Raw genomic sequence first — 24818 nt, 5'->3', positions numbered from 1 at the left:
GGGAAGCAGTTTTGCACCCAGCAGGGCGGTGCTACTAGAAGAAATGTGGTAGGAGGGCTGGCCTGGTCATTTTATGAAATCCTTCAACATCTACTCCTAGAGCACGCCCGATGTCTCATGGCCTTGGTCAGGCTCTCCAGTGAAGTGGCCAGAATAGACATAGTCCTTGACCTCTTGGGGCAGGAACCATGGGTGATAGTAAGAGAAATTGACAGTAAATGTGGGAATGAACATCAGGCTATTAAAAAAAAATCAAAAAAAATATAAAAAATATAAAAAAAAATATTGAAAAAGGTGCCGTGAAGGAAACGGTGGGATAAGGCCTTACTCATGCCAGGACGTTGCACTTTGCTGTCACTGCCATGGAAGCCGCTGAGGGGGAGGGAGAAGATCAATTTGTGCTTCAAAGGTGACTCTCACTGCTGCTTGTAGGGTGAATGGGAAGGCTGAGCGCCTGTCAAACGTGATGATGGTCTGGGCTAGGGTCTGTGGGGTCCAAAGACACTGAGAGAAGCTGGTGGGCTGATGTTGGATGTATTTTGCTCTTGGGATAGTGAACGGATTGATTAGATAGGAGGGAGAGAAACAGAGATCAAGGATGACTTCTGGATTTCCAGCTTGAAAAACCGGATGGTGGTGCAGCTTCTAACTCTGGGAGGAGTTGGGAATCAGGGTTGGGGCAGGGGGCATAGATTTGGGTGGAAAATCCAGAGCTCGTCTCGAACGTATCTGAGTCATCCGAGGGGAGATACTGAAGAAGCTGCAGGCAGCAGCTTAGCTCTGAGGGTGGGCTAACAGCTGGAAGGCAGCAAAGGGAGCTGTGAGTTCAGTCCATGGGCGTGGACAAACTCATCTGCGGAGAAGCTTGGAAGAGGAGAACAGAAGCCTGAAGTCAGGTCCTGAGAAAATTCTCAAATCTAGAGATTGACTGAGAGCACCAGAAATAGCAGTGGAGGCCGAGGAGGCAGGGCCTGGGTGGTAGGAAAATCAGGACACGGAGTGCAGAGGCCCCACACAGGACCTTCAGGAAGGAGGGGACAGGCAGTAGAGCCTCGGCGTTCAGACTGGTGAGAAGCACGGGTGTTGGGTCCTGGTCCTAGAGGCAGTGGTGGTACCCCTGCCCACCCTAGCCCTGAGGACTCAGAGCTCCTTCCTGTTTTGGAGCTGGTGGAGAGAAAACTAAGAGACGAACTTTGCTAACCAGGGCAAATGAATCTGTTTCATCATGGAAGAACGGAAGTACCCATATTAAAGGGTTGTGATAATAGTAACTATCGTTATTATTAATCACTGGCCACTCTGGGAGAAGCTAATAACCATCTTCCAGGCACTGTGGCAGAGCATTTGACATAAAGCATCTCATGTAGCCCCCAGAACAACCCGGAAATAGGTGGGATTTGGATCCCCATTATATCAGGGAGGACGGTGAGGAAGTGGCGTGAATACTTTGAGCCCAGATGTGTCAGGAGGACTCAGATGTCCTCACTTCTGAGAAGGGGACTTGGTGGAGTGGCAGGTTCCAGACCTAGGTCTCCTGGTCCCCCACTCAGCTGTCTCCTGCTCTCAGGAGGCTCCTAACTCTCTCTAAACTGAGGCAGGACCAATGAGATTCCGCATGTGTGTGTGTGGGGGGGGGTTGGGGGGGTTGTTTAGTGCCCCAGTGTGGCCTCATTGCCTCTACATTGAGCAACAGCCCAAGGTAAAAGGGATATTGCATGGGCCTTTAGGACATTATGTGGTTCCAAAGCCACTTACTGGAGGCTACCCACAGTTAAGGACCCAGAATAGGTTTGAAAATGGTGGTAGATGAAGATGTTAAGAATGGTCCCCTTGTGAGGGCTCTGCTTCCAAAAATGGAGCGCTTATTCGTGAAGGTGGAGAATGAAGAACCAGGGAAAGGGTCCAGCCCTGGCTTTCCCACACCCATCCCTTCAAAATGGGGGAGTCATGGGCTTGAGAGAGACATGCTTGCCTGAAGGAAGGGGCAAAAGAGAACTGTTGATTACATCGTTACTAATGTACTGGGTTCATCTGTGCTCAGTGCTGGGCCGACTGAGATGAGCACACAGTGCCTGGCCTCCAGCAGCTTTCAGTTGTGTGTGTACATGTGCATGTGTGAGTGTGTGAATGTTGGGGGCGGGTTGGGGACTAGAGACAGAGAAGTGAAAAAACTCCATGGTGTATACAGCAATGCAATTAGGTAATAGGGTATTTAAGCCTTACACAATTTATAAAATCCTTGCTATTTTTAGCTCAGATCACACTAATTTTACTTTTTTAACCGAATCCCAAACCCAGTTAACCCTCAAAGTGTTAAACCCGAGCAGTTTGTTTTTGTTTTTGAGATAGGGTCTCACTTTGTCATCTGACTGGAGTGCAGTGGCATGATCTTGGCTCACTGCAGCCTTGGTCCCCTGGGTTTAAGTGATTCTCCCACCTCAGCCTCCTGAGTTGCTGGGACTACAGGCATGTACCACCACACCTGGCTATTTTTTGGTAGAGATGGGGTTTCACCATGTTGGCCAGGCTGGTCTTGAACTCCTGACCTCAAGTGATCCGCCCACCTCAGCCTCCCAAAGTGGTGGGGTTACAGGCATGAGCCACCGAGCCTGGCCCTGAGCAGATTTTTTTGTGTTTTTTGGAGACAGTCTAGCTTTTTCGCCGAGGCTGGAGTTCAGTGGTACTATCTTGGCTCACTGCAACCTTCACCTCCCGGGTTCTAGCGATTCTCCTGCCTCAGCCTCCCGAGTAGCTGGGACTACAGGCGCTTGTAAACCTGCTGGGACTACAGGCGCTTGCCACCACACCCGGCTAATTTTTTGTATTTTTAGTAGAGATGGGGTTTCACTGTGTTAACCAGGATGGTCTCGATCTCCTGACCTCGTGATCCTCCTGCCTCGGCCTCCCAAAGTGCTGGAATTACAGGTGTGAGCCACCGCACCCAGCCTGAGCAGTTTTTTTAGTGAAGCCCCAGCTTTCCCACCTGTAAAATGGGTATAATACTATCTGTGTCATAGGTTGACGCAGGAATTTGATGTCATCAGCCGTACTGGGCACAGGGCATACTGTCTACGTCATAGGGGTGTTGCTCTTCCTTCCCTTAGTGACCCACTGACCTTCACCTGTGGAACACCAAAACTGTCCCAGGGCCCTAATTGTGTAAAATGGTCAGCTTTCTGTGCTGGAGAGCAGCTCACATTCCTGTGGATGACGGGGATTTGGCTTGCCTTTGATTACTTTCTTTTTCTCGGGTGTAGGTTCCAAGTCTCCTCTTATTCAACCCAGAGGCTGGGGTTTGATGTTTCCTAGCACCTGGGATGAGGGATGGCCACAGTAGACTCTGGGTCTTGCTGAGAAGATGGTGGAGGGAGCCATCAGCGTTGTCTCTGTGCAAGCTGAGCCCCAATGCATGGTCGGAGCCCAGTGCGTGGGAAGCACATTCTTCTGACCACACAGCTCGCCAGACATACAGAGCGCGTGTCGGTAGGAGCACACCACCGGGAGAGTTTGGCCCGGGGCTTGGAAGTTCAATTTGAAGAGGCCTCCAAAACTGGGAACCGGGCTGCAGACGAATCTCCAGGCAGCTTCTGGGAGCTCTCACGTTTCCTGCTTCCAGCCTGGCCAGGGATTGCAAGCTTGCGTGGCTTTCTTGCTTTCCCGCTTCTGGGCTTAGGCTACCCGGGGGGCCCAGAAGTGTGTGAACACAAGGAATAGCTGGCAGTCAGGGTGGAATCAAACAGTTCCTTATTTATATTTCAGGGATCACTTGGCTTGCCCCTTTTTTAATTGTCCATTTCATGGAGTGCAGAAGATCAGCTCCGTTTCAGCATTGTTGAATGGATTGATAAGACTTTATGCTTCGTAGGATAGTTAACCTTTGCCAGTAACCAGTGTAAAAGCCTTCGGTGGTGATATTTCTTCTTTATGTCTTATCTCTTCCCAAAATAGAAGGTGATGATTGGGGACCCTAATTACCTTGTATCTTGTGGAAATCTTGCTACATTAAAGTGTAACAAAAATGCAACAGCTCACAATAACATATCATTTGTAGAAAGGAAAAGTCATAGGCTGGGTGTGTGGCTCACGCCTGTAAGCCCAGTACTTTGGGAGGCCGAGGCAGGTGGATCACTTGAGGTCAGGAGTTCGAGACCAGCCTAACCAACATAGTGAAACCCCATCTCTACCAAAAATACAAAATTAGCCAGGTATGGTGGTGGGCACCTGCAATCCCAGCTACTTGGGAGGCTGAGGCAGGAGAATCACTTGAACCCAGGAGGCAGAGGTTGCACTGAGCCAAGGTTGTGCCATTGCACTCCAGCCTGGGAAACAAGAGTGAAACTCCGTCTCAAAAAAAAAAAAAAAAAAAAAAAAAAAAAGGAAGGAAGGAAGGAAAAATCGTAATAGCTAGACCTTTCTGAGACCCAAGAGTTAGTGTCAGGACAATAAATTAGCTGTTGTGTAGCAATATTTAATATTTCAGTGTTTAGATTCAGTGTATGTGGCACATTCAGGCTGAGGCCAGGTGTTAGGAGAAACTGGACAGAGAATGTGGATAGACGGGCATTGGCCATGGTAGAGGCCAAGAAAAGGACATGACTGGTCATTTCAAGAACCTTAGATATGGGACATGGAGGAGGTACAACAGGGCTAAGTTTGGAAGTGTAGAGACCCGCTAGATGGGCAGCGTGGAAGTCTCAGGGGGAAGGGGCAGACAGTGAAGATGTCCTGGACTAAGGGACTAGCAGTAGGAAAGGCATGGTATGGACACATGGGAAGGCATTTTGGAGTTGAAATCAACAGGACTTGGGAGGAATGTGTAAAGAATACCGGTGTATAGCTCTCCGATTAAGAGAGACAAAGAGGATAAGCATTGGATAGGAGTTGAAACCTTGAATTTGAGACGTCAAGGGAACGTCAGTGTGGAAGTGTCCCATAGACAGTTGAATATGAGAACGTGGGTCTCAGGAGGGAGGTCAGGATGGAGATGCGAACTTGTGTATATTCTGTATGTGTTTGGAATTAATGCCGTGAGGATATATGGAAATACATAAACTTAATGGAACAATTCCTCTATTGGAAGGGACAGAAAAAGAGAAGAGCCAGCCAGAGATTCTGAGAGGATATGGAGAGAGAGAGCGAGCCAGCTGAGAGAAGGGGATGGGATAAAACTAAATAGAGGGGCCGGGTACAGTGACTCACACCCGTAATCCTAGCACTTTGGGAGGCTGAGGCAGGTGGCTTACCTGAGGTCAGGAGTTCGAGACCAGCCTGACCGACATGGTGAAACCCTGTCTCTAAAAATACAAAACATTAGCTGGGTGTGGTGATGGGCACCTGTAATCTCAGCTACTCGGGAGGCTGGGGCAGGAGAATCCCTTGAAGCCAGGAGGCGGAGGTTGCAGTGAGCTGAGATCACACCATTGCACTCTAGCCTGGGCGACAAGTGCAAGACTCCATTTAAAAAAAATAATAAAAAAAAAAACTTAAACAGAGGGACCGTTTTAAAAAGCAAGAAATCAGTAGCATCTGAAGCCACAGAGGAGGAACAACTGAGGAGTTGGAGGACATCATTTGCATCTAACAGTTCAGAGGTTCTTCATAGGCTTCAGGTGAGGCAAGAGCAGAACACAGGTTAGAATGTTTGAGAAGTGACCAGGAATGAAGAAGATGCGATGTTGGATTTTAACCCACGTTTCTGAAAATTCAGGTGTAAAGGGCAGGAGAGCAAGTGTTGAGAGAAAGTATTTTAGGATGCTCAGATACAGATCTGTAAGCAGCTGAAAGGAAGACACCGGTGTGGCTGGACAATTGCAGATAAAAGGGAATATGGTTATTTAGTCTACCTTCACTTTTCAAAATGATCATTCTATTTATTTATAATTCCAAAACAAATACATGTCGTGTTCCAGGCTCTCAGATGATCCCAGTTGACCTGTCTTCTTGATCTTAGAGCCACACTGTATTTCTTTTCTTTTCTTTCTGCTTTTTTTGAGAGTCTCACTCTGTCACCCAGACTGGAGTGCAATGGCGTGATCTCAGCTTACTGCAACCTCTGCCTCCGGGGTTCAAGTGATTCTCATGCCTCAGCCTCCTGAGTAGCTGGGACTACAGGTGCGCAACACCACACTCAGCTAATTTTTGTAGTTTTAGCCGAGATGGGGTTTTACCATGTTGGCTAGGCTGGTCTTGAATTCCTGACCTCAAGTGATCCGTCCACCTTGACCTCCCAAAGTGTTGGTATTACAGGCATGAGCCACTGCACCCAGCCACACTCTGTTTCTTATAGTATACTGCAACTGGTTTTTAACATCAGCTATCTTTTCTAGCTGCATTTTAAGAAATGAACATATTTCCTTTTTGTTCTTATGGTGTTTTGAAATTGTTATTTCCCTTGGTTCTTTCTTGATTTCAGTGTATTCATCGAGATTTAGCAGCCAGAAATGTTTTGGTAACAGAAAACAATGTGATGAAAATAGCAGACTTTGGACTCGCCAGAGATATCAACAATATAGACTATTACAAAAAGACCACCAATGTAAGTTGATGGCAGTAACACAGTGGGCGGGGGCGGGCGTGGGGCTCAGAATGTTCCAAGAGAAAGGCCGTCAATGTTGAGAGCTGGGTGGGATCTATGGGGACCCATTCCCCTGCCCCTGATTCCTGTTCTTTTGCCTCCCTATTCACAAACTCTCAGTATGCAAATTTAGCCTCTATTTATGTCAATTTTAGTAAATGTGAAACACTTATATACAGAATAATCAACAGCCACTAGGATTTTCTTTTTTTTTTTTTTTTCTGAGACGGAGTCTCGCTCTGTCGCCCAGGCTGGAGTGCAGTGGCCAGATCTCAGCTCACTGCAATCTCTGCCTCCCGGGTTCACGCCATTCTCCTGTCTCAGCCTCCCGAGTAGCTGGGACTACAGGCGCCTGCCACCTCGCCCAGCTAGTTTTCTTTTTGTATTGTTTAGTAGAGATGGGGTTTCACCGTGTTAGCTAGGATAGTCTCGATCTCCTGACCTCGTGATCCGCCCGTCTCGGCCTCCCAAAGTGCTGGGATTACAGGCTTGAGCCACCGCACCCGGCCCACTAGGATTTTCTTATGGTTCTCATCAAGAACTTTCATAGCAAAAACTAGAGCTTGGAAGTTACTGGGTTAATTTTTGCCTAATAACTGGTCAAGGAGGATCTGCGTGCTAGGGAGATAAAAGAATCCAAGGAGATGGCATTTTATTAATGGCCCAAATCTGTGCATCTCACACATTATATATGGTCCTCATTGGGATTGATTTCTGCTCTATTGACTGACCAGTAAAAGCCATGAGAATATCAGCTCTTAAACAGGGCACAGCCCTATTGAGCCTGCTAAGATAAATTCTTTTTAATATATTTAGTTTTTACATTTTCTTCTGCATTTTCAGGGTCGACTTCCAGTCAAGTGGATGGCTCCAGAAGCCCTGTTTGATAGAGTATACACTCATCAGAGTGATGTGTGAGTAACTGTCTTTTCTCTGACTTCTTCCTGGGCTTGAGCTGCAAAAATACTGTACGTATTTTGCCTTTCTTCCTTCTTTGGTGGCTGCTGCATTTCACACATTCATAGAAGGTGCAGGAGCCGGCCTTAGAAAGGACGGATTTTATGGTAGGCTGATAACCAATGCTCTGTTACTAATCTGCCTGGCTTCAAAGAGCACAGGAGGTGGAACCGCTGACCTCCTCCTGCCAGAGCGGAAGTCCTTCCCTTGAACATATTCATGGATGTGCAACTACAAAGCCAAGCATATTCTTCACGCCATTAAAGGAATAATCCTGGAGCTTTTCCCACTTAAGAATAGTTTGTCATATTTCCCTCTAACCCAGATTTGTCCTTAAAGAGTGGAGCTGAGTGAGATGTGGTCTAGGCTGGGGACCTCCGCAGGGTCTACTGTCTGTGTTTATCCCTCAACAGAAAGGTCTGGTCTTGCTTTGGCATACTTGATAGCATTCTAGAAACACAGAAGAATATTTCTGTTATGATACACGTATAAAACCATTCGGGTCAGGCTCCAACTGACATTTTAGATTTGAAAATTCAGTTGAAGGCTAGGCATGGTAACTCATGCGTGTAATCCCAGCACTTTAGGAGGCCAAGGCGGGTGGATCATGAGGTCAGGAGATCGAGACCATCCTGGCCAACATGGTGAAACCCCGTCTCTACTAAAACTACAAAAATTAGCTGGGTGTGGTGGTGCATGCCTGTAATCTCAGCTACTTACTTGGAAGGCTGAGGCAGGAGAATCACTTGAACCCGGGAGTCAGAGGTTGCAGTGAGCTGAGATTGCGTCACTGCACTCCAGGCTGGCGACAGAGCAAGACTCTGGGGGAAAAAAAGAAAATCAAACTATTTTTTATGTGTATGAGTAGGAAGAGTTCTGGGTAGGCATTAATTCTGTGCTACCATAGTTGGTCCTCTCAACAATCCTAAAAAAGGAGACATTACGATCCCCTTTTTGCTGTGAGCATCTGAGGCACAGAGGCTGTTCTGCCTGTCCTGTGCTGCTGCTTTTGCTCCACAGAAAACTGTGGAGTGAAACTCACTGCCATCGAGTACAGAAGGGTGAGTTTCCAGAGTGCCCATGGCATCGCTAAGCCTGGCTTTCTCAGCTTGCTCATCCCAGAGATTGAGTCTCCTGAACTTGGCGCAGGAAGTCCCAAGTCTCTGAAGAGTCAAGTGTAAATAAATTGTGGCCTGTGAGATGTGTTCAGTTTTGTTGTGTGCAGCTCATCTGGGGCATGTGATTCCTCATCCTAACCCCAGCCCTGTGCTGACTGCCTTTGCAATCTTAGTAAGTTCCAGAGCCTCTGTGCAGCAGATGTTCCACCGGCCACGGAGGGCAGCTGGGATCCTGCAGAGTTGGCTTGCTGGCCTTATTCTGTCAACTGCCCATCCTGGTAGATCACAACCCTTGGGTCAGGCACATAGGGAGTCGGAAAGGAGTGTAAAGGCTTTGAAACTGAGAAACTGAGATCCTTGCATTGCTAACACCACAGTTAAGACAAGCAGCTCTATTCCAGAGTGATGGCAGTTTGCCTTTTTGTCTATTGATGGAAAATTCCATCAGCACATCCCCGTGTCATCATCATTTGGGGATGCTCTTGCGGGGCAGGAAAGAGCACGTAGGATGAACTGCAGGAGGGCCCATTTGTCTTTGAACTTCAGAAGTGAGGAGGTGTTTATGTCTCAGCTGGGCATGTTTAGGTTTCGGCAGCATGGATGGGTTAGTAATGCCGTGCTTTCTCCTTTTGTTGCAGCTGGTCCTTCGGGGTGTTAATGTGGGAGATCTTCACTTTAGGGGGCTCGCCCTACCCAGGGATTCCCGTGGAGGAACTTTTTAAGCTGCTGAAGGAAGGACACAGGATGGATAAACCAGCCAACTGCACCAACGAACTGTAAGGGCTGCTGTGTTTCCTGCCGGTGCCACAGTGGACTTGCCACGCCGTTAATACTTCTCCTGATGTACCTCATTTTTAAAGGCCCCTAGTTCCTAAACATGCTCTAAGAAGAATGGCTGAAGCTCTCTGGGCTCAATCCAGAACTGGGATACATAGCAACACCGACAACCATTACTTGTCTGAGAGAAAGAACATTATTCTGAGTATGGAGAGGGCTTTGGATCAGAGGGTGTCTGGCTTACTGGCTGAGGGCTCCTGACTTTGCAGAGCCAGTGAGAATGGTCTTCCTGGGCCACTGTGCTGTGCCTTCTGCAGTCTCCTGTGGAGGGACAGGAAGACCCGCGGGTCAGGAAACAAGCTAGAAAGCCGCGGGGCCGCCCTGCAGGGTGTAGGATTAAGGAACCAACACAGCCTTTCCCCAGTGGTTGTGCCTGGCCCCTGCCTGGCCCCATCGTGGCCAGTGGTGAATCGGTATTTCCGGAACTTCTTGAACCATTGAAAATTGCCATTACAGATTGACGCCAACCACATTTCCTCAGAGCGAAGGAACTCGTGTTTGGTTACCTAGGTCTCACTTGTGTTTTAGTGCAGAGAATTGAAAATGTGTCTAGGCACCCTCCTTAGAGCACCAGATCTGCTTATAAAACCATGAGCTGGTTTCTAGCAAAACCTGCCTCACACTTTAAGTAGAGTTATGTTGTGTTGGTGACGTGTGCCTGGTGCGATAGAATCAGTGCTTTGAAAGGAGTCTCTCTGCCTCCTGCCTCAACCCCTCCAGGATTAACTAAGAAGAGTGATTGTCCCAGAGACTGCGGTCTATTGTGTATCATTTCATGGGGATTTTATATCAGTAATCCCGTGAGTGCTTTTCGGTGTACTGTGGATGTCTGATGAATGGCCACATTTTATAGCATATTATATAAAGGCATTTATTGTGCTCTTTGTCATTCCTATTGGTTTTTTGTTTTTTTCTTTTAACATAGAGGATCTGTCGAAACCCGTAATCAAGATAAGACCTAGGAAGCTAGGCCTATCTAAGAGTTAATCAGGAAGTTAGTGTGCTGCCCAGTGGTGGCAGATTAATTCATAAAAAAATTGAAGTTGTAGTTTTCAAATTTTATTTTACTTTTTTTAAACTCAGGAAGCTTTGTCAACTACAATCATTAAGACCCAAAGCGTTGGGCAGATAAATAGGAGAGCTGCTTTGGTGCAGGGAAGGGTGTCGGGGAGGGAAGACTGGAGACCAGCCCATGGAAATACGCGTTTTCCTTCAGCCTTCAAAGCATCTTTAGGGTGTGATGCCGTTGTGAGATGTCACTGTGGCCCAGGGATACCAGGGAAAAACATAGACGTGTCTTTCTTGATGGCTTAGATGCCTTTCTAACATGTTTTGGGTTACGTGCTGTTTGTGTAAGTCAAAGTGCCCTTTGGAGGAACTGGCAGGGAAGCTTTTGGGAAAGTGATTCATGACCTCCTAATCTAGTTGCCTGGAAAGTTCTGATACATTTTCCTAATTTACAACACGTCCCCATATTGCCTATTAAAACTGACTATAGCCACGTACCTAGTGCGTGTGAAATTAATTCGAGGAAATCAAATTTTCCCAGGTACATGATGATGAGGGACTGTTGGCATGCGGTGCCCTCCCAGAGACCAACGTTCAAGCAGTTGGTAGAAGACTTGGATCGAATTCTCACTCTCACAACCAATGAGGTAAGAACCTCCTTCCAGAAGCCCCTTGTCCTTGGTTGGCTTGTGAGACACATAGCATTTTACACGCACACTCCCCTGTTGGCTGTTGGTTGGAGTCTGTGGTCTTGTTTATTCTTTTTCCATAGGGGTCAGATAGTTCAGCTATGGGTTCCTCTGAAATCATGATTTTTCTCAGAACTTCATTTTGTGAGTTCTGACTCACGAAACCAAAGACAGAGGGACATCCCCGAGGCCGCCCTCACTGTAGCTGCTGGTGGAGCAGTCCGGGACGTGTGTGGGAGAGTGGGAAAGGGGAAGCAGTATTCACTTGCAGGACTTTGGTGTGCATGGGAGAGAGCTTGGATTCCTGTGCAAGTTTGATTCTGTGCTTTGGTCATTAGTGGGTGAACTGATAACGTTCTCATCATTTGCTTGATGGAATACAACGAAGTTTTGTAACGCCAGCTTCTGTTACCACAATACTATCCTATGTGATCCTGTCGGTAATGGTATGTGCCTTGCAGCCTCTTTCTAGGTGTATGTAAACATACCCTGTTTTCTATGAGCAACTTACATGATTTTTACATAAAAACATGTACCTTTTGCTAAAATATTTATTTTCCCTAAAATATTTATGATCTCTGCCGGGTGCAGTGGCTCTCACCTGTAATCCCAGCACTTTGGGAAGCCGAGGTGGGCAGATCACTTGAGGTCAGGAGTTTGAGACGAGCCTGGCCAACATGGCAAAACCTCATCTCTACGAAAAATACAAAAATTAGTTGTATGTGGTGGTGTGTGCCTGTAATCCCAGCTACTCAGGAGGTTGAAGTAGGGAAATCACTTGAACCCAGGAGGCGAAGGTTGCAGTGACTGAGATTGCACCACTGCACCGCAGTCTGGGAGACAGAGCAAGACTTCATCTCAAAAAAAATAGTAATAATTTATGATCTTTGCCAACAAAAGAAACACTCGTCTGTCATTCATTGTCCAAATTTAGCCATGTTAGTGGCTGTTTCAATATGCAGATAGAGTGCCTTTTATAATTATGGAAAGCATATGCTCTGAGCAGGAAAGATGTTAAACCCATCAAGTCCAGTCAAATCTTAAGATAGAGAAATTGTTAATGAATGTGTTTGGAGATGTTTAATGAGGATGCACAATAGTGTTTTTTTACACAGGAAACTAACTCCAAACCATGCAATTGTCTCAACAAGAAAAATATTAAGGTCCCCCAAATATTTTAGAAGGAAAATAATACACTTAATTTCTGATTTAGAAAATAGTTTTAGAGTGATTTCTTAAAAAATAATAATCAAATGTAGTGATATGAAGTCTTAACTCAGCAGCTTTATCTTATGGTCTGACTGTGGCCTGTGCTGGATAAAGGAAGAGATTGCATTTAAATGAATACAGCTGACCTTCAGAAGTTGAAAGGAAAGGAACGGTTCAAGGGGGGAAAGAAACCACCTTTCTTCTTCTGCCAAAATTGTTGTTTCTAGTATAAGTTCCTTTAACTGTAGACTTGGAATCTACTGATATCCCTATTTTTTTCCTATCAGATCTGAAAAGTTTATGGCTTCATTTAGAAACTGGGAAAAGTTGGCCAGGCGCAGTGTCTCACGCCTGTAATCCCAGCACTTTGGGAGGCCGAGGTGGGCGGATCATGAGGTCAGGAGTTCCAGACCAGTCTGGCCAACATGGCGAAACCCTGTCTCTACTAAAGATACAAAAAATTAGCCGGGCGTGTTAGTGTGCGCCTGTAATCCCAGCTACTTCAGGAGGCTGAGGCAGGAGAGTCGCCTGAACTGGAGAGGTGGAGGTTGCAGTGAGCCGAGATCATGCCATTGCACTCCAGCCTGGGCGACAGAGTGAGAGCGAGAGTCCGTCTCAAAAAAACCAAACCAAAACAAAACAACAACAACAACAAAAAAACTGGGAAAAGCACTAAAGTTCTATTTTAATCTCATGTCTATGCTCAAAGTGATTTATTTATATGTTGACATGTAGAGTGGGTCCGTTCATACTGAAATTTGTATCTAGTATCCTAAAATAAAAAAGCAGAATGCCATATTGTCTGACGGATATAAAAATCGAAGTTTCTTTCCTTCTGAAAATCATTACCATATGCTCAAGAAAAATGGTTCCATTTAGGACAAAATTTCGTTTTTATCATTGTAAGCAAAAAGTTCTCTTTTGATGCGGTGGGCGTGTTTGTTTCCAGTTGTGTGGTTAATGCTGATGTTGTTGGAACTGACACATTCCCCTTCTGGGATGGGGACTCTTTCTCTTGCCAACCCTGGTGATGAATTATAGGGTGTGTGTGTGTGTGTGTGTGTGTGTGTGTGTGTGTGTGTGTGTCTTTAAAAATGTCTAGTTGCCAACATTCCATGGGCTCTTTTCTGATAACACTGAGGCTGTTTGTGCTGTGGTCTGCACTTTTTGCCCCTTCTCAGCAAAACCACATGTCATAGAATAGTCATTGGCTTCTGGATGTGTGAGCAGAACGGCCCCACTGTGCCAGCCCAGTGGAGGCAGAGAGACCCACAGGCTCCCAGTTTAGAAAGCTTTTCATAGCTTCAGAAAAGGGGTCGGCAACTGCTTTCTGTGAAGGGCCAAGGAGTAAATATTTTCAGCTTCACGGGCCCTATGGTCTCTGTCTCAACTTTGCCACTGTAGCCCCAGAGTAGCCCCAGACAATATGTAAATAGATGTGTTCTAGTAGATGAGTTCAAGATCTAACACATCTGATAGATGCGTTCTAGTCTGTCTTCTGGTACAATTTGATGGATCCTGAAATTGGAATTTTCTCTAATTGTATATAAATTTTATTCATTTTAATGCTACAGGATATTATTATTCTTTTGATTTTTTTTTGACCACTTACTAATGTTAAAGACCATCTTTAGCCCTCAGGCCATACAAAGCAGTCCGTGGGCACCCAAGTCAGGGGAAGTGTCATCCTGGGGTGACCCAGAGGGCTTTTTGCAGCCAGCACCGGATGCCTTGGGGAGCAGAGGACACTTTCTGAATCTCAAACCTTCAAAACTTTGAAACTTAACCTGTATTTTCCTAAAGTTTCCTTTAACAACGCATTATGGATTTAACATACATGAGTATATCCAAGCCTTTTTTGAACCTGTTTACATTTTCGGCCCAGAGAGCTTCTGAGAGTAATGACTTACATGTGTTAAATTACCCAGTGAATGAAGAAGTATTCCCCTTCAATTATCCCAGAAACTACAATAGTAAAATGTAATTCAGAAAATAAATATTCATGGTCTCAACTACTTAAAGGGGGCCTGGGGACCCACAGCATGTTCCTGGTTTTCATTTTGTTGGGGCTCGCATGTGAAGCAAGGGCTTTAGCGAGGAGGTGGTGTCGATTCAGCAGGTCATTTAGGTCCGTGTGAAGTCGAGTTGCCTGCCCGGCACCTATAGCTCAACTAGGTTTTATTGTTCTCTACCTGCCAATCATTGATTTATGATGGGTTTCAAGAGAAAAGCTAAGGGCAGCCTGGAGTACATCAGACGTGGGTCTCACGGGGAGGTCTTTGTGGAATTCAGGTGGGCTGAGTCTCTGTTCACCTTCTGGGGGTCTCCTGTCTTGTCCCGCATCCGGTACCCACATCTCAAGAGCTTGTGTTTAAAATAAAACTCTTCTCTTCCGTTCTTTCAGGAATACTTGGACCTCAGTCAGCCTCTCGAACCATATTCACCTTGTTATCCTGACACAAGATGAAATAAAACTCTTCTCTTCCGTTCTTTCAGGAATACTTGGACCTCAGCCAACCTCTCGAACAGTATTCACCTAGTTACCCTGACACAAGAAGTTCTTGTTCTTCAGGAGATGATTCTGTTTTTTCTCCAGACCCCATGCCTTACGAACCATGCCTTCCTCAGTATCCACACATAAATGGCAGTGTTAAAACATGAATGACTGTGTCTGCCTGTCCCCAAACAGGACAGCACCGGGAACCTAGCTACACTGAGCAGGGAGACCATGCCTCCCAGAGCTTGTTGTCTCCGCTTGTATATATGGATCAGAGGAGTAAATAATTGGAAAAGTAATCGGCATACGTGTAAAGATTTATACAGTTGAAAACTTGTAATCTTCACCAGGAGGAGAAGAAGGTGTCTGAAGCAGTGGATTGCCACAAGCCACCACGTAACCCCTCTCACCTGCCGCGCGTACTGGCTGTGGACCAGTCGGACTCAAGGTGGACATGTGTTCTGCCTTCCTTGTTAATTTTGTAATAATTGGAGAAGATTTATGTCAGCACACACTTACAGAGCACAAACGCAGTATATAGGTGCTGGATGTATGTAAATATATTCAAATTATGTATAAATATATATTATATATTTACAAGGAATTATTTTTTGTATTGATTTTAAATGGATGTCCCAATGCACCTAGAAAATTGGTCTCTCTTTTTTTAATAGCTATTTGCTAAATGCTGTTCTTACACAGAATTTCTTAATTTTCACCGAGCAGAGGTGGAAAAATACTTTTGCTTTCAGGGAAAATGGTATAACATTAATTTATTAATGAATTGGTAATATACAAAACAATTAATCATTTATAGTTTTTTTGTGTAATTTAAGTGGCATTTCTATGCAGGCAGCACAGCAGACTAGTTAATCTATTGCTTGGACTTAACTAGCTATCAGATCCTTTGAAAAGAGAAATATTTACAATATATGACTAATTTGGGGAAAATGAAGTTTTGATTTATTTGTGTTTAAATGCTGCTGTCAGACGATTGTTCTTAGACCTCCTAAATGCCCCATATTAAAAGAACCCATTCATAGGAAGGTGTTTCATTTTGGTGTGCAACCCTGTCATTACGTCAACGCAATGTCTAACTGGACTTCCCAAGACAAATGGTACCAGCGTCCTCTTAAAAGATGCCTTAATCCATTCCTTGAGGACAGACCTCAGTTGAGATGATAGCAGAATGTGCTTCTCTCTGGCAGCTGGCCTTCTGCTTCTGAGTTGCACATTAATCAGATTAGCCTGTATTCTCTTCAGTGAATTTTGATAATGGCTTCCAGACTCTTTGGCGTTAGAGACGCCTGTTAGGATCTTCAAGTCCCATCATAGAAAATTGAAACACAAGAGTTGTTCTGCTGAGAGTTTTGGGGATACGTCCATCTTTTTAAGGGATTGCTTTCATCTAATTCTGGCAGGACCTCACCAAAAGATCCAGCCTCATACCTACATCAGACAAAATAATCGCGGTTGTTCCTTCTGTCCTAAAGTATTGTGTTTTGCTTTTGAAACACCAACTCACTTTGCAATAGCCATGCAAGATGAATGCAGATTATACTGATCTTATGTGTTACAAAATTGGAGAAAGTATTTAATAAAACCTGTTAATTTTTATACTGACAATAAAAATGTTTCTACAGATATTAATGTTAACAAGACAAAATAAATGTCACGCAACTTATTTTTTTAATACTCGTGTCTTACCAAATGGTTTCCTGTGCCTGGAGGTGCTGACTGAGTGCTGTTGTGTATGCAGGAAGGGCAGGGCTGCCAAGGGTCTTATGTGCTGCACACGGGGGTGACTTGCCAGAGGGCTTGACTGAGAGCAGCAGTACCTGTGACAGGTTGAGGTTGATCCAGTGGAAAATCCGAATCGGTTGGTTGGAGCCCTGGCTGGGTTGCTTACTGGTACCTCAATGGAATCATCGTTCCTTTCTGAGCCCTACCAGTTCCCCAGAGGAGCAAATGAAGAGCCACGTGGTAGAGAGCTTTGCAAACTGGGAGGTGACCTAAGGATGACAGGTATTGAGTAGGGAAGACGTTCAGAACATCTGAATCCTGGGGACTTCGGAACCTTTTAGGCTGTTTTCTTTGTGATGTATGGAGAGAAGGATTTGCTTCAAATTTTCCAAAAGAAACCTTGGACACATGTTTGAATAATTATTTATGTTCATACCACCAACGATCTGAAGAGGGAAATGGAGTTTTGCTTGTCAGTTAACAAATGCAAACCTATGACTCTTAAGGGTCTGTTATATCGGCTTGCCAGCCTCAGCAGCAGCGGGAAAGGGAGTTGAACGCAGGCCAACTTCTCCTGCACTTCAGCCAGGCTCTTGGAACCTTACAGGGCCATTGGTAGAGTGCTGTCTTTGGGGTCTTCTCCGTGTTGGATGCCATTCATGGTGGTGGAACCAGCCATCAGGGGAATGGCCTGGGGTCCTGGTTCTGCATTTTCCAAACCTCTGTCCTGTTTCTTGCAGGATAACAGGGTTCTATTGGGAATGTGATTTTAAAACTAAGGTGCATGAAAGCCACCTAAGAAAAGTGTCACCTGTTAGACACAAGTGTACAGGGTGATGTTCTGCACCCCTGGGGACATTTCCACGGTGAGATGTCCTTGGCGAGGGTGAGGATGGACTTGCTGGGGTCTGCCCTGGTTCTTCTGTGCAGCTCTCTGGTGCAGATGCTGTACTTTAGACACTGAAGGGCAGTTTATAGACTTGACGGGGTAGATTATAATGGCATTAAGAACTGCTGTATTTCTTGCCCATTTCATGGAGATGGGTGGGCAAGAATCCTAAATGGTCTTTTGGCCATTTTGATTTTAAGAGACACTTGTCATGAAGGGCAAGAAGGCAGTATGGTCCATGAGAATGACGGGTAATACAGTACCCCCTTTTTTTTTTTTTTGAAACCTGTCCCAAATGAGCATACACAGGCTGGATTCGATAAGAATCCTGGAGCTTATGGCTCTCCTCCCCCAAGACCTCAGGAGAGCATTGGGAATTAGTTGAAACCACATGTGATTGTCACCATGAGATGAGTTCATTTGTGAAGAACCAAAAGATTGCAGCCATCTTGGATGCGTAGTGCTTGGCCTGCTGTTCCTAACTGGGAAAGGCATATCCAAGAGGCTGCCTCAAAACGTCTAGCTGATGGTGGCCTCTGGCAGGATGGGGAGCCAGAGAAAGCAGGTGGAAGAGTAGCACCTTCATGGGGGTTCTGTGCATTCCCAGGGGACAGGGTACCCCACATCCACCACAGCCTCTCCATCCCTCCTCAGGGAGCTTCTCTGCATCTGATCTTGTGGGAAGTTCCTTAACCCCACACATAGGAACGTAGGAAATTAAAATGTGCATTTATAGTAAAATATCTGACCAACGTGAGCTGCTATGAACTGAGGACTCCACCTCTAGTTTTGAAAACAAGAAATGGGGCTGCTACCTTGTACTGCATCATTGAAGCTTGCTTGCAGGGCCAGGTCCAGAGGGCTCAGCTAGGACAGAGGAGGAAGCTGAGGCTTAGCTTGAGATCCCTGAGGGTCACTTGGCTGGGATGTGGTCTAAGGGACAAGACTGCAGTCTTGCTCAGTGCAGGAGAAAGACAGTGAACTGTGGGCTTGGACAGAATTGATTGGGTTTGTTTCTTACAGCTGGGCGATGGTGGGCAAATCCCAGCTTCTGTCTGGATGTTCGTCTCCAGGTGAACCTGGTCCTCACCAGCCTCTCGACTTACTATGAGGATTTGCTGTAGGGCTTAGCTGTGGCAGACAGGACTCAATAAATGTTCGTTTTCTACTTCCTGATTATTTTTTCCTACATTTCAGTGATTTTAGTACATCCACATTATGCATCCGTCACCGCTATCTAATTCCAAAACGTTTTCATCACTCCAGAAAGCCAACATATTCCCATTATCAGCCACTTCCCATTTCCCCCTTCTCCAGCCCTTGGTAACCCCCAATCTGCTCTCTGTCTGTGGATTTGCCTACTCTGGACATTTCATATAAATGGAATCATACACTATGTGGCCTATTGTGTCTAACTTCTTTCACTTAATGTTTTCAAGATTCGTTCATATGGTAGCCTGTAACAGTACTTCATTTTTATTGCCAAATCCTATTCTATGATATGAATTTACTACATTTTGTTTATCCATTCATCCATTGATGGATGTTTAGATTGTACTTTTCAGTTATGAACCGTGCTGTTATGAACATTCATGTACTGGGTTAGTTTTTGTGTGGTCAGGTTTTCATTTCTCTTGGGCATATATGTAGGAGTGGAATTGCTGGATCATATAATAACTGCTAGACTGTTTTCCAAGGTGGCTGCACTATTTTACATTCCCACTAGCAGTGCATGAGCATTCCGGTTTATCCACATCCTTGCTAACACTTGTTATTATCCATATTTTTTATTATAGCCATCCTAGTGGATATGAAGTACCTTCCTAAGAATTTCATAGCTGAGGAGATAGGATGCAGATCATTGAATAAAGATACATAATGCTTTCCTGGTTTTTCCAGAAAAAGATACTTCAATTAATCAGCTTGGTTTCCACACTGATGAAATGGTCAAGGTAGCTAAGACGCCTCAGTGGATCTTCATGAAATGTAGAAGCTGAGAAACCAATGAATTCCATGTCTTCCCTCTTGCCTGAGAGAGGAAGGAAGCACTGCTATGTGATGCAAGGATGCAGGATCTTTCTGGCTTGAATGTTTGAGTGTATCTCTACCTCACATCCCCAGTTTTATACCAAGTCAAGTCACACAAGCTTGAGCAATCCATGGGGACTGATGAATGCACCATTACTTATGTATGTGGGTCCACTGGGTTCCTCCTTACCCAGCCTGCATTTTGATGTTATTTATTTTTTCATGGTTTTAAAGATGAAAGCAAAGTTTATCTTCTCTCACATTTCATCCCCAGGAGCTTTGAAATGACTTGGCTGTCGACCCTGGGCAGGGACAGCAGAAGCCGTCCACATCTTAAGTGACATTCTGGAATAGGGCCCTTCTTGTGCCCTTTTTTTCTGCCGGGTTTCTGGGGTTTTTGAATGGGCTCCTCCAAATGGCCTTGAAGTCCTGTTTCAGAGGGTCACATGAGGTGCTGTAGAAGTCAGTGGACGGGAGGGCATTCAATGTCCGTCACTGGGGAACCTTCCGCTCCAGACCTTTGAAATACAAGGCAGTGGGTTCCTGCCAATTTACAAAGGGATACCCCAGCACGCGAAGCCGTTCAGTGACTGAATTTAGCTTACCGTGCACATATGGGTAGGGGATTTTTCCTTCTGCAGCTCAGAACACTGCCTCCTTTTGGGCTGCACTCCTTTTAGGTTTCTTTTCCTCTTCTAATTCTTTTTTCAGGCTGGAGTGCAATGGCATGATCTAGGCTCACTGCAACCTCCGCCTCCCGGGTTCAAGCAATTCCACTGCTCCCAGCTTCTAACTCTCTTTTGAGGACACTTAACTGATGCTTGCTGGTGTCTCTTACTAGTTACAATCCATAGCATGAGGTTCTTTGAAAGGGACAGATGACACTTACAGATTTATAAACTAAGAATCAAGCAGCTGGGTGCGGTGGTTCATGCCTATAATCCCAGCACTTTGGGAGGCCAAGGCAGGCAGATCACCTGAGGTCAGGAGTTTGAGACCAGCCTGAATAATATGGTAAAACCCCGCCTCTACTAAAAATACAAAAATTAGTTGGGCATGGTGGCTAACGCGTGTAATCCCAGCTACTCAGGAGGCTGAGGCAGTAGAATTGCTTGAACCCCAGAAGTGGAGGTTGCAGTAAGCCAAAATCGCGCTGTTACACTCCAGCCTGGGCAACAAGAGCTAAACTCCGTCTCAGGAAAAAAAAAAAAAAAAAAAAAAAAGAATCAGGAAAAGTTTTCTTGGTCTGTAAGTGGGATGACGAATGATTCTATCTCAAAGGATTGTTGAGTTAAATGAGATTGTACCTGGGAAGTATGAAACAGAGACTGCTGCATATTAGCCACTGTCAACACTCAGGTATTAGCGGCTATTTCCATCTGTCTGTCTATAGCTATATATGTTGACATAGATGTAGTTACTGAGACAAATATGAAGATAAAATATAAGTATGTGTGTATATATATAAAATTGTCATTGCTGGAGAAATTTATTTGTGAAATCGCTAATCTATTATGAATACAAGTGTCCACCCTACACACAATTTTTAGCAAAAAACATTTAATAAATTTTTGGCTTTTTTTTTTTTTTTTTTTTTTTGAGACAGGGACTTGCTCTGTTGCCCAGGCTGGAGAGCAGTGGCACAATCGTGACTCACTGTAGACTTGACCTTCTGGGCTCAAGCCATCCTCCCACCTCAGCTTCCCGAGTAGCTGGGACCATAGGCTTGCACCACCACGCCTAGCTAATTTCTGTATGTTTCTTGTAGAGCTGGGATTATGCCATGTTGCCCAGGCTGGTCTTGAACTCCTGGGCTCAAGCAATCCACCTGCCTGGACCTCCCAAAGTGCTGTAATTACAGGCATAAGCCACTGTGCCCAGGCTAATAAGTTTTAAATCAATGAAAATAATGATCAAATTTTTCAAAAACATATAAAGTTGTATTGACAACATTCAACCTGTTACGTTTCCCTTTTAAAACAAGCATTCACTACAAATACTAAATAGGCAATGAATGCCTAATATGATTTTTAAGGGACAATTACACAGTTTTAGAAGTGCACAGACCAGGCCAGGCACGGTGGCACACACCTCTAATCCCAGCACTTTGGGAGGCCGAAGCGGGTGGATCACCTGAGGTCAGGAGTTTGAGACGAGCCTGGCCAATGTAGTGAAACCGCATCTCTACTAAAAACACAAAATTTAGCCTGGCATGGTGGCGTGCACCTGTAATCCCAGCTACTTGGGAGGCTGAGGCAGGGGAATCGCTTGAACCTGGGAGGTGGAAAAAATTAAATTAAGAAGTGCACAGACAAAGCTGGTGAATGTGAAGTACCACGGTCTCGAAGGCAGACCGGAACAGGAGCAGCTCAGGACGGTTTCTGCACGGCCAGCTCTCTCCGGCTCCAGGTTTGGTGGTGTTACAAGCAAATTGAAATGGGTGGTGTGACAAAGGGAACTATCACACGAGAAAAACAGAGGAAGCCTGAGGCTCTCGAAGTTTAGGATCGTGTATGGTTCAGGGGCCGCCCCACAGAATTTCTGGGAATTGTAAAATTAGCATCGTTCACCTGACAGAGTGGGAGAGGCTGAAACAAACTTTCCGTTGTGTGGGGAAGTCCATTAGGTGTTCTCAATCATTTCTGCAGGCGTGTACTGCAGAGGTTTAAGTGGGAGAAGATGCCTGGAACGTGAACACAGGCTCAGGGCTGCCCTTTCAGATTGTTCTGTGACTTGACTTGCTGCCTCTTCTGGAAAGAGGCTGTGTATATATCTTTGTACACGTGATCACAGCAGGAGAGGAAATCGGAAGCCTCCTCTTCTTCCTGGCCTGGTCTTGACTCCGCATGAGGCTGGCCCTTGCGTTGCCTCTTGCTGGATTTAGGTTTCACCAAAATGCAGAAATTCCTTGTTGATGGCTGGCTCTCACCCAGTAGCAGCCAGAGCTGTGAATGAAAAAGGCAAAGTCAAAACTTCAAACCTGGGCTGAGGCGTGTAGGGAGTGGGAGGGCTTGTTCTGCCGTTGCTTATTTCAGGGCCTGACAAATGGAGGCCCACAGACCAAATCCTGCTCACTGCCCACCTTTGTACTGCTTATGAGCTAAGGAACATTTTTAATGGTTGAAAATATTTTTTAAATATGTATTTTGGTTCAAGCCTGTAATCCCAGCACTTTGGGAGGCCGAGGCGCGTGGATCACGAGGTCAGGAGATCGAGACCATCCTGGCTAACACAGTGAAACCCCATCTCTACTAAAAATACAAAAATTAGTCAGGTGTGGTGGCGGGCACCTGTAGTCTCAGCTACTGGGGAGGCTGAGGCAGGAGAATGGTGTGAACCCAGGAGGCGGAGCTTGCAGTGAGCCAAGATCGTGCCACTGCACTCCAGCCTGGGTGACAGAGTGAGAGTTCGTCTCAAAAAAAAAAAAAAAAAAAAAAAAAAAAATATATATATATATATATATATATAAAACAGTGTGCAAATTATATAAAGCTCCAATTTCAGTGTCCATAAATATTTACTGGGACACAGTCACACTGATTCATGTACATAATGTCTATGGCTGCTTTCCCACAACAGCAGCAAAGTGGAATGGTAGTGACAGGGATGACCTGCAAAGCTGAAGATATTTACTACCCATTGCTCTTTATGAAAAAGTCTGATGACCCCTCGCTTAGATATACAATGTGCCAGTTGGTTGCCAGACCCAGGCAGGTGGAATCCTTCCCATGCCTTGTGGGGAAAGATAATAGCAGATAACAAGGGCCTGAAACTGGGTGTTGCTTTCAAGAATAAGGGTCCAAACTGGGTGTGGTGGTGCATGCCTGTAGTCCCAGCTACTGAAAAGGCTGACAAAGGAGGATTGCTTGAGCCCAGGAATTCCAGGTCACCCTGGGCAACATAGTGAAACCTCATCTCAAAAAAAAAAAAAAAAAAAAAAAAGGCAAGGCACAGCGGCTCACACCCGTAATTCTAGCACTTTGGGAAGCTGAGGTGGGTGGATCACGAGGTCAAGAGATTGAGACCATCCTGCCCAACACGATGAAATCTCGTCTCTACTAAAAATGCAAAAATGCAAAAATTAGCCAGGCGTGTGGCTAATTTGCCAATTAGCAAAAATTGGCACGCACCTGTAGTCTCAGTTACTCGGGAGGCTGAGGCAGGAGAATCGCTTGAACCCAGGAGGCAGAGGTTGCAGTGAGCTGAGATCGCACCACTGCACTCTAGCCTGGTGACAGAGTGAGACTCTGTCTAAAAAAAAAAAGAGCCAGGCATGGTGGCTCACACCTGTAATCCCAGCACTTTGGGAGGCTGAGGTGGGTAGATCACGGGGTCAGGAGATCAAGACCATCCTGGCTAACATGGTGAAACTCCATCTCTACTAAAATACAAAAATTTAGCTGTGCGTGGTGGCATGTGCCTGTAGTCCCAGCTACTCAGGAGGCTGAGGCAGTGGAATCGCTTGAACCCGGGAGGCAGAAGTTGCAGTGAGCCAAGATGGCACCACGGCACTCCAGCCTGGTGACAGAGCAAGACTCCGTCTAAAAAAGGAAAAACAAAAACAAAAACCAGAATTGGGGTCCACTTGAGAGATCCCCACTGAGGGTGGGGATGAAAGCCATAAAAACTGCCCTTTGGCCAAGTGGAATATTCTAAGATCGTCTGGAGACAGTAAGTGGCCAATGCACTGTGTCTAAACCAGCCTTCTGGGCACCGTTTCGCCCCCCTAGCAACATGCCCACTGCTCTTCCTAATAGGCTTGGCACAGAGATCCACAAACCAAAGGCTAAATAAACAATGCAGTTCTTCCGGAAGGAGGGAAAGTGGGAGGCTGACATTCGGATTGGAACGCTGCTTGTTTGTTTGGTAGGAAGTAAACCTGGTCTCTTCCAGCGAGGGAGCACCTTTGTACTGTAACACTGTACTCCTTGCTCGGGCCGGAACACCAAGTTCAGGGGGCAGGGTGGCCCTCTACACAACCTTGTTGGCCGGGTTTTCTTTTCCATCACCCCAGTGTCCTTGCACACATTAGGCTTTCCATGGGTGCAATGACAGGCACGCACCCTAGTCAAACTCTGAACGCAAAGGCAATCCCAAGACAGACTAGTGTTGGAACCACCTTAGTTTGCCTGGACACAACGTAACTGAGACTTCTTTTTGTTTCCCATTAGCTGGAGTTTAAAAAGCATCTCTATAGCTGTGATGGCTGAAGCCTTGAAAATGACAGCCACTTGCCCCATAAATCAGCACACAACAACCCCCATGTAAA

At 45.6% G+C, this 24818-nt stretch overlaps 1 protein-coding gene across 17 annotated transcripts in view; it reads left to right on the top strand.

Annotated features, from left to right (window-relative positions):
• FGFR2 (fibroblast growth factor receptor 2) overlaps positions 1-16584 on the top strand; it is a 121910-nt gene extending 105326 nt beyond the window's left edge. For 16 of the 17 annotated variants that reach the window (XM_050803956.1, XM_050803955.1, XM_050803954.1 and 13 more), the window contains 5 exons: positions 6413-6535; positions 7418-7488; positions 9288-9425; positions 11036-11141; positions 14889-16584. In XM_050803956.1, coding sequence (XP_050659913.1) covers positions 6413-6535; positions 7418-7488; positions 9288-9425; positions 11036-11141; positions 14889-15053 — 603 coding nt within the window. In that variant the 3' untranslated portion in view covers positions 15054-16584. Of the gene's footprint in view, positions 1-6412; positions 6536-7417; positions 7489-9287; positions 9426-11035; positions 11142-14796 lie in introns of all 17 variants that reach the window. The other variant, XM_050803945.1, reaches the window with a different exon arrangement.
• The last annotated feature ends 8234 nt before the right edge of the window (positions 16585-24818 follow it).

This window comes from Macaca thibetana, chromosome 9, assembly GCF_024542745.1.
Source record: "Macaca thibetana thibetana isolate TM-01 chromosome 9, ASM2454274v1, whole genome shotgun sequence".
NCBI lineage: Eukaryota > Metazoa > Chordata > Mammalia > Primates > Cercopithecidae > Macaca > Macaca thibetana.
This window is presented reverse-complemented; position numbering and strand designations above follow the sequence as displayed.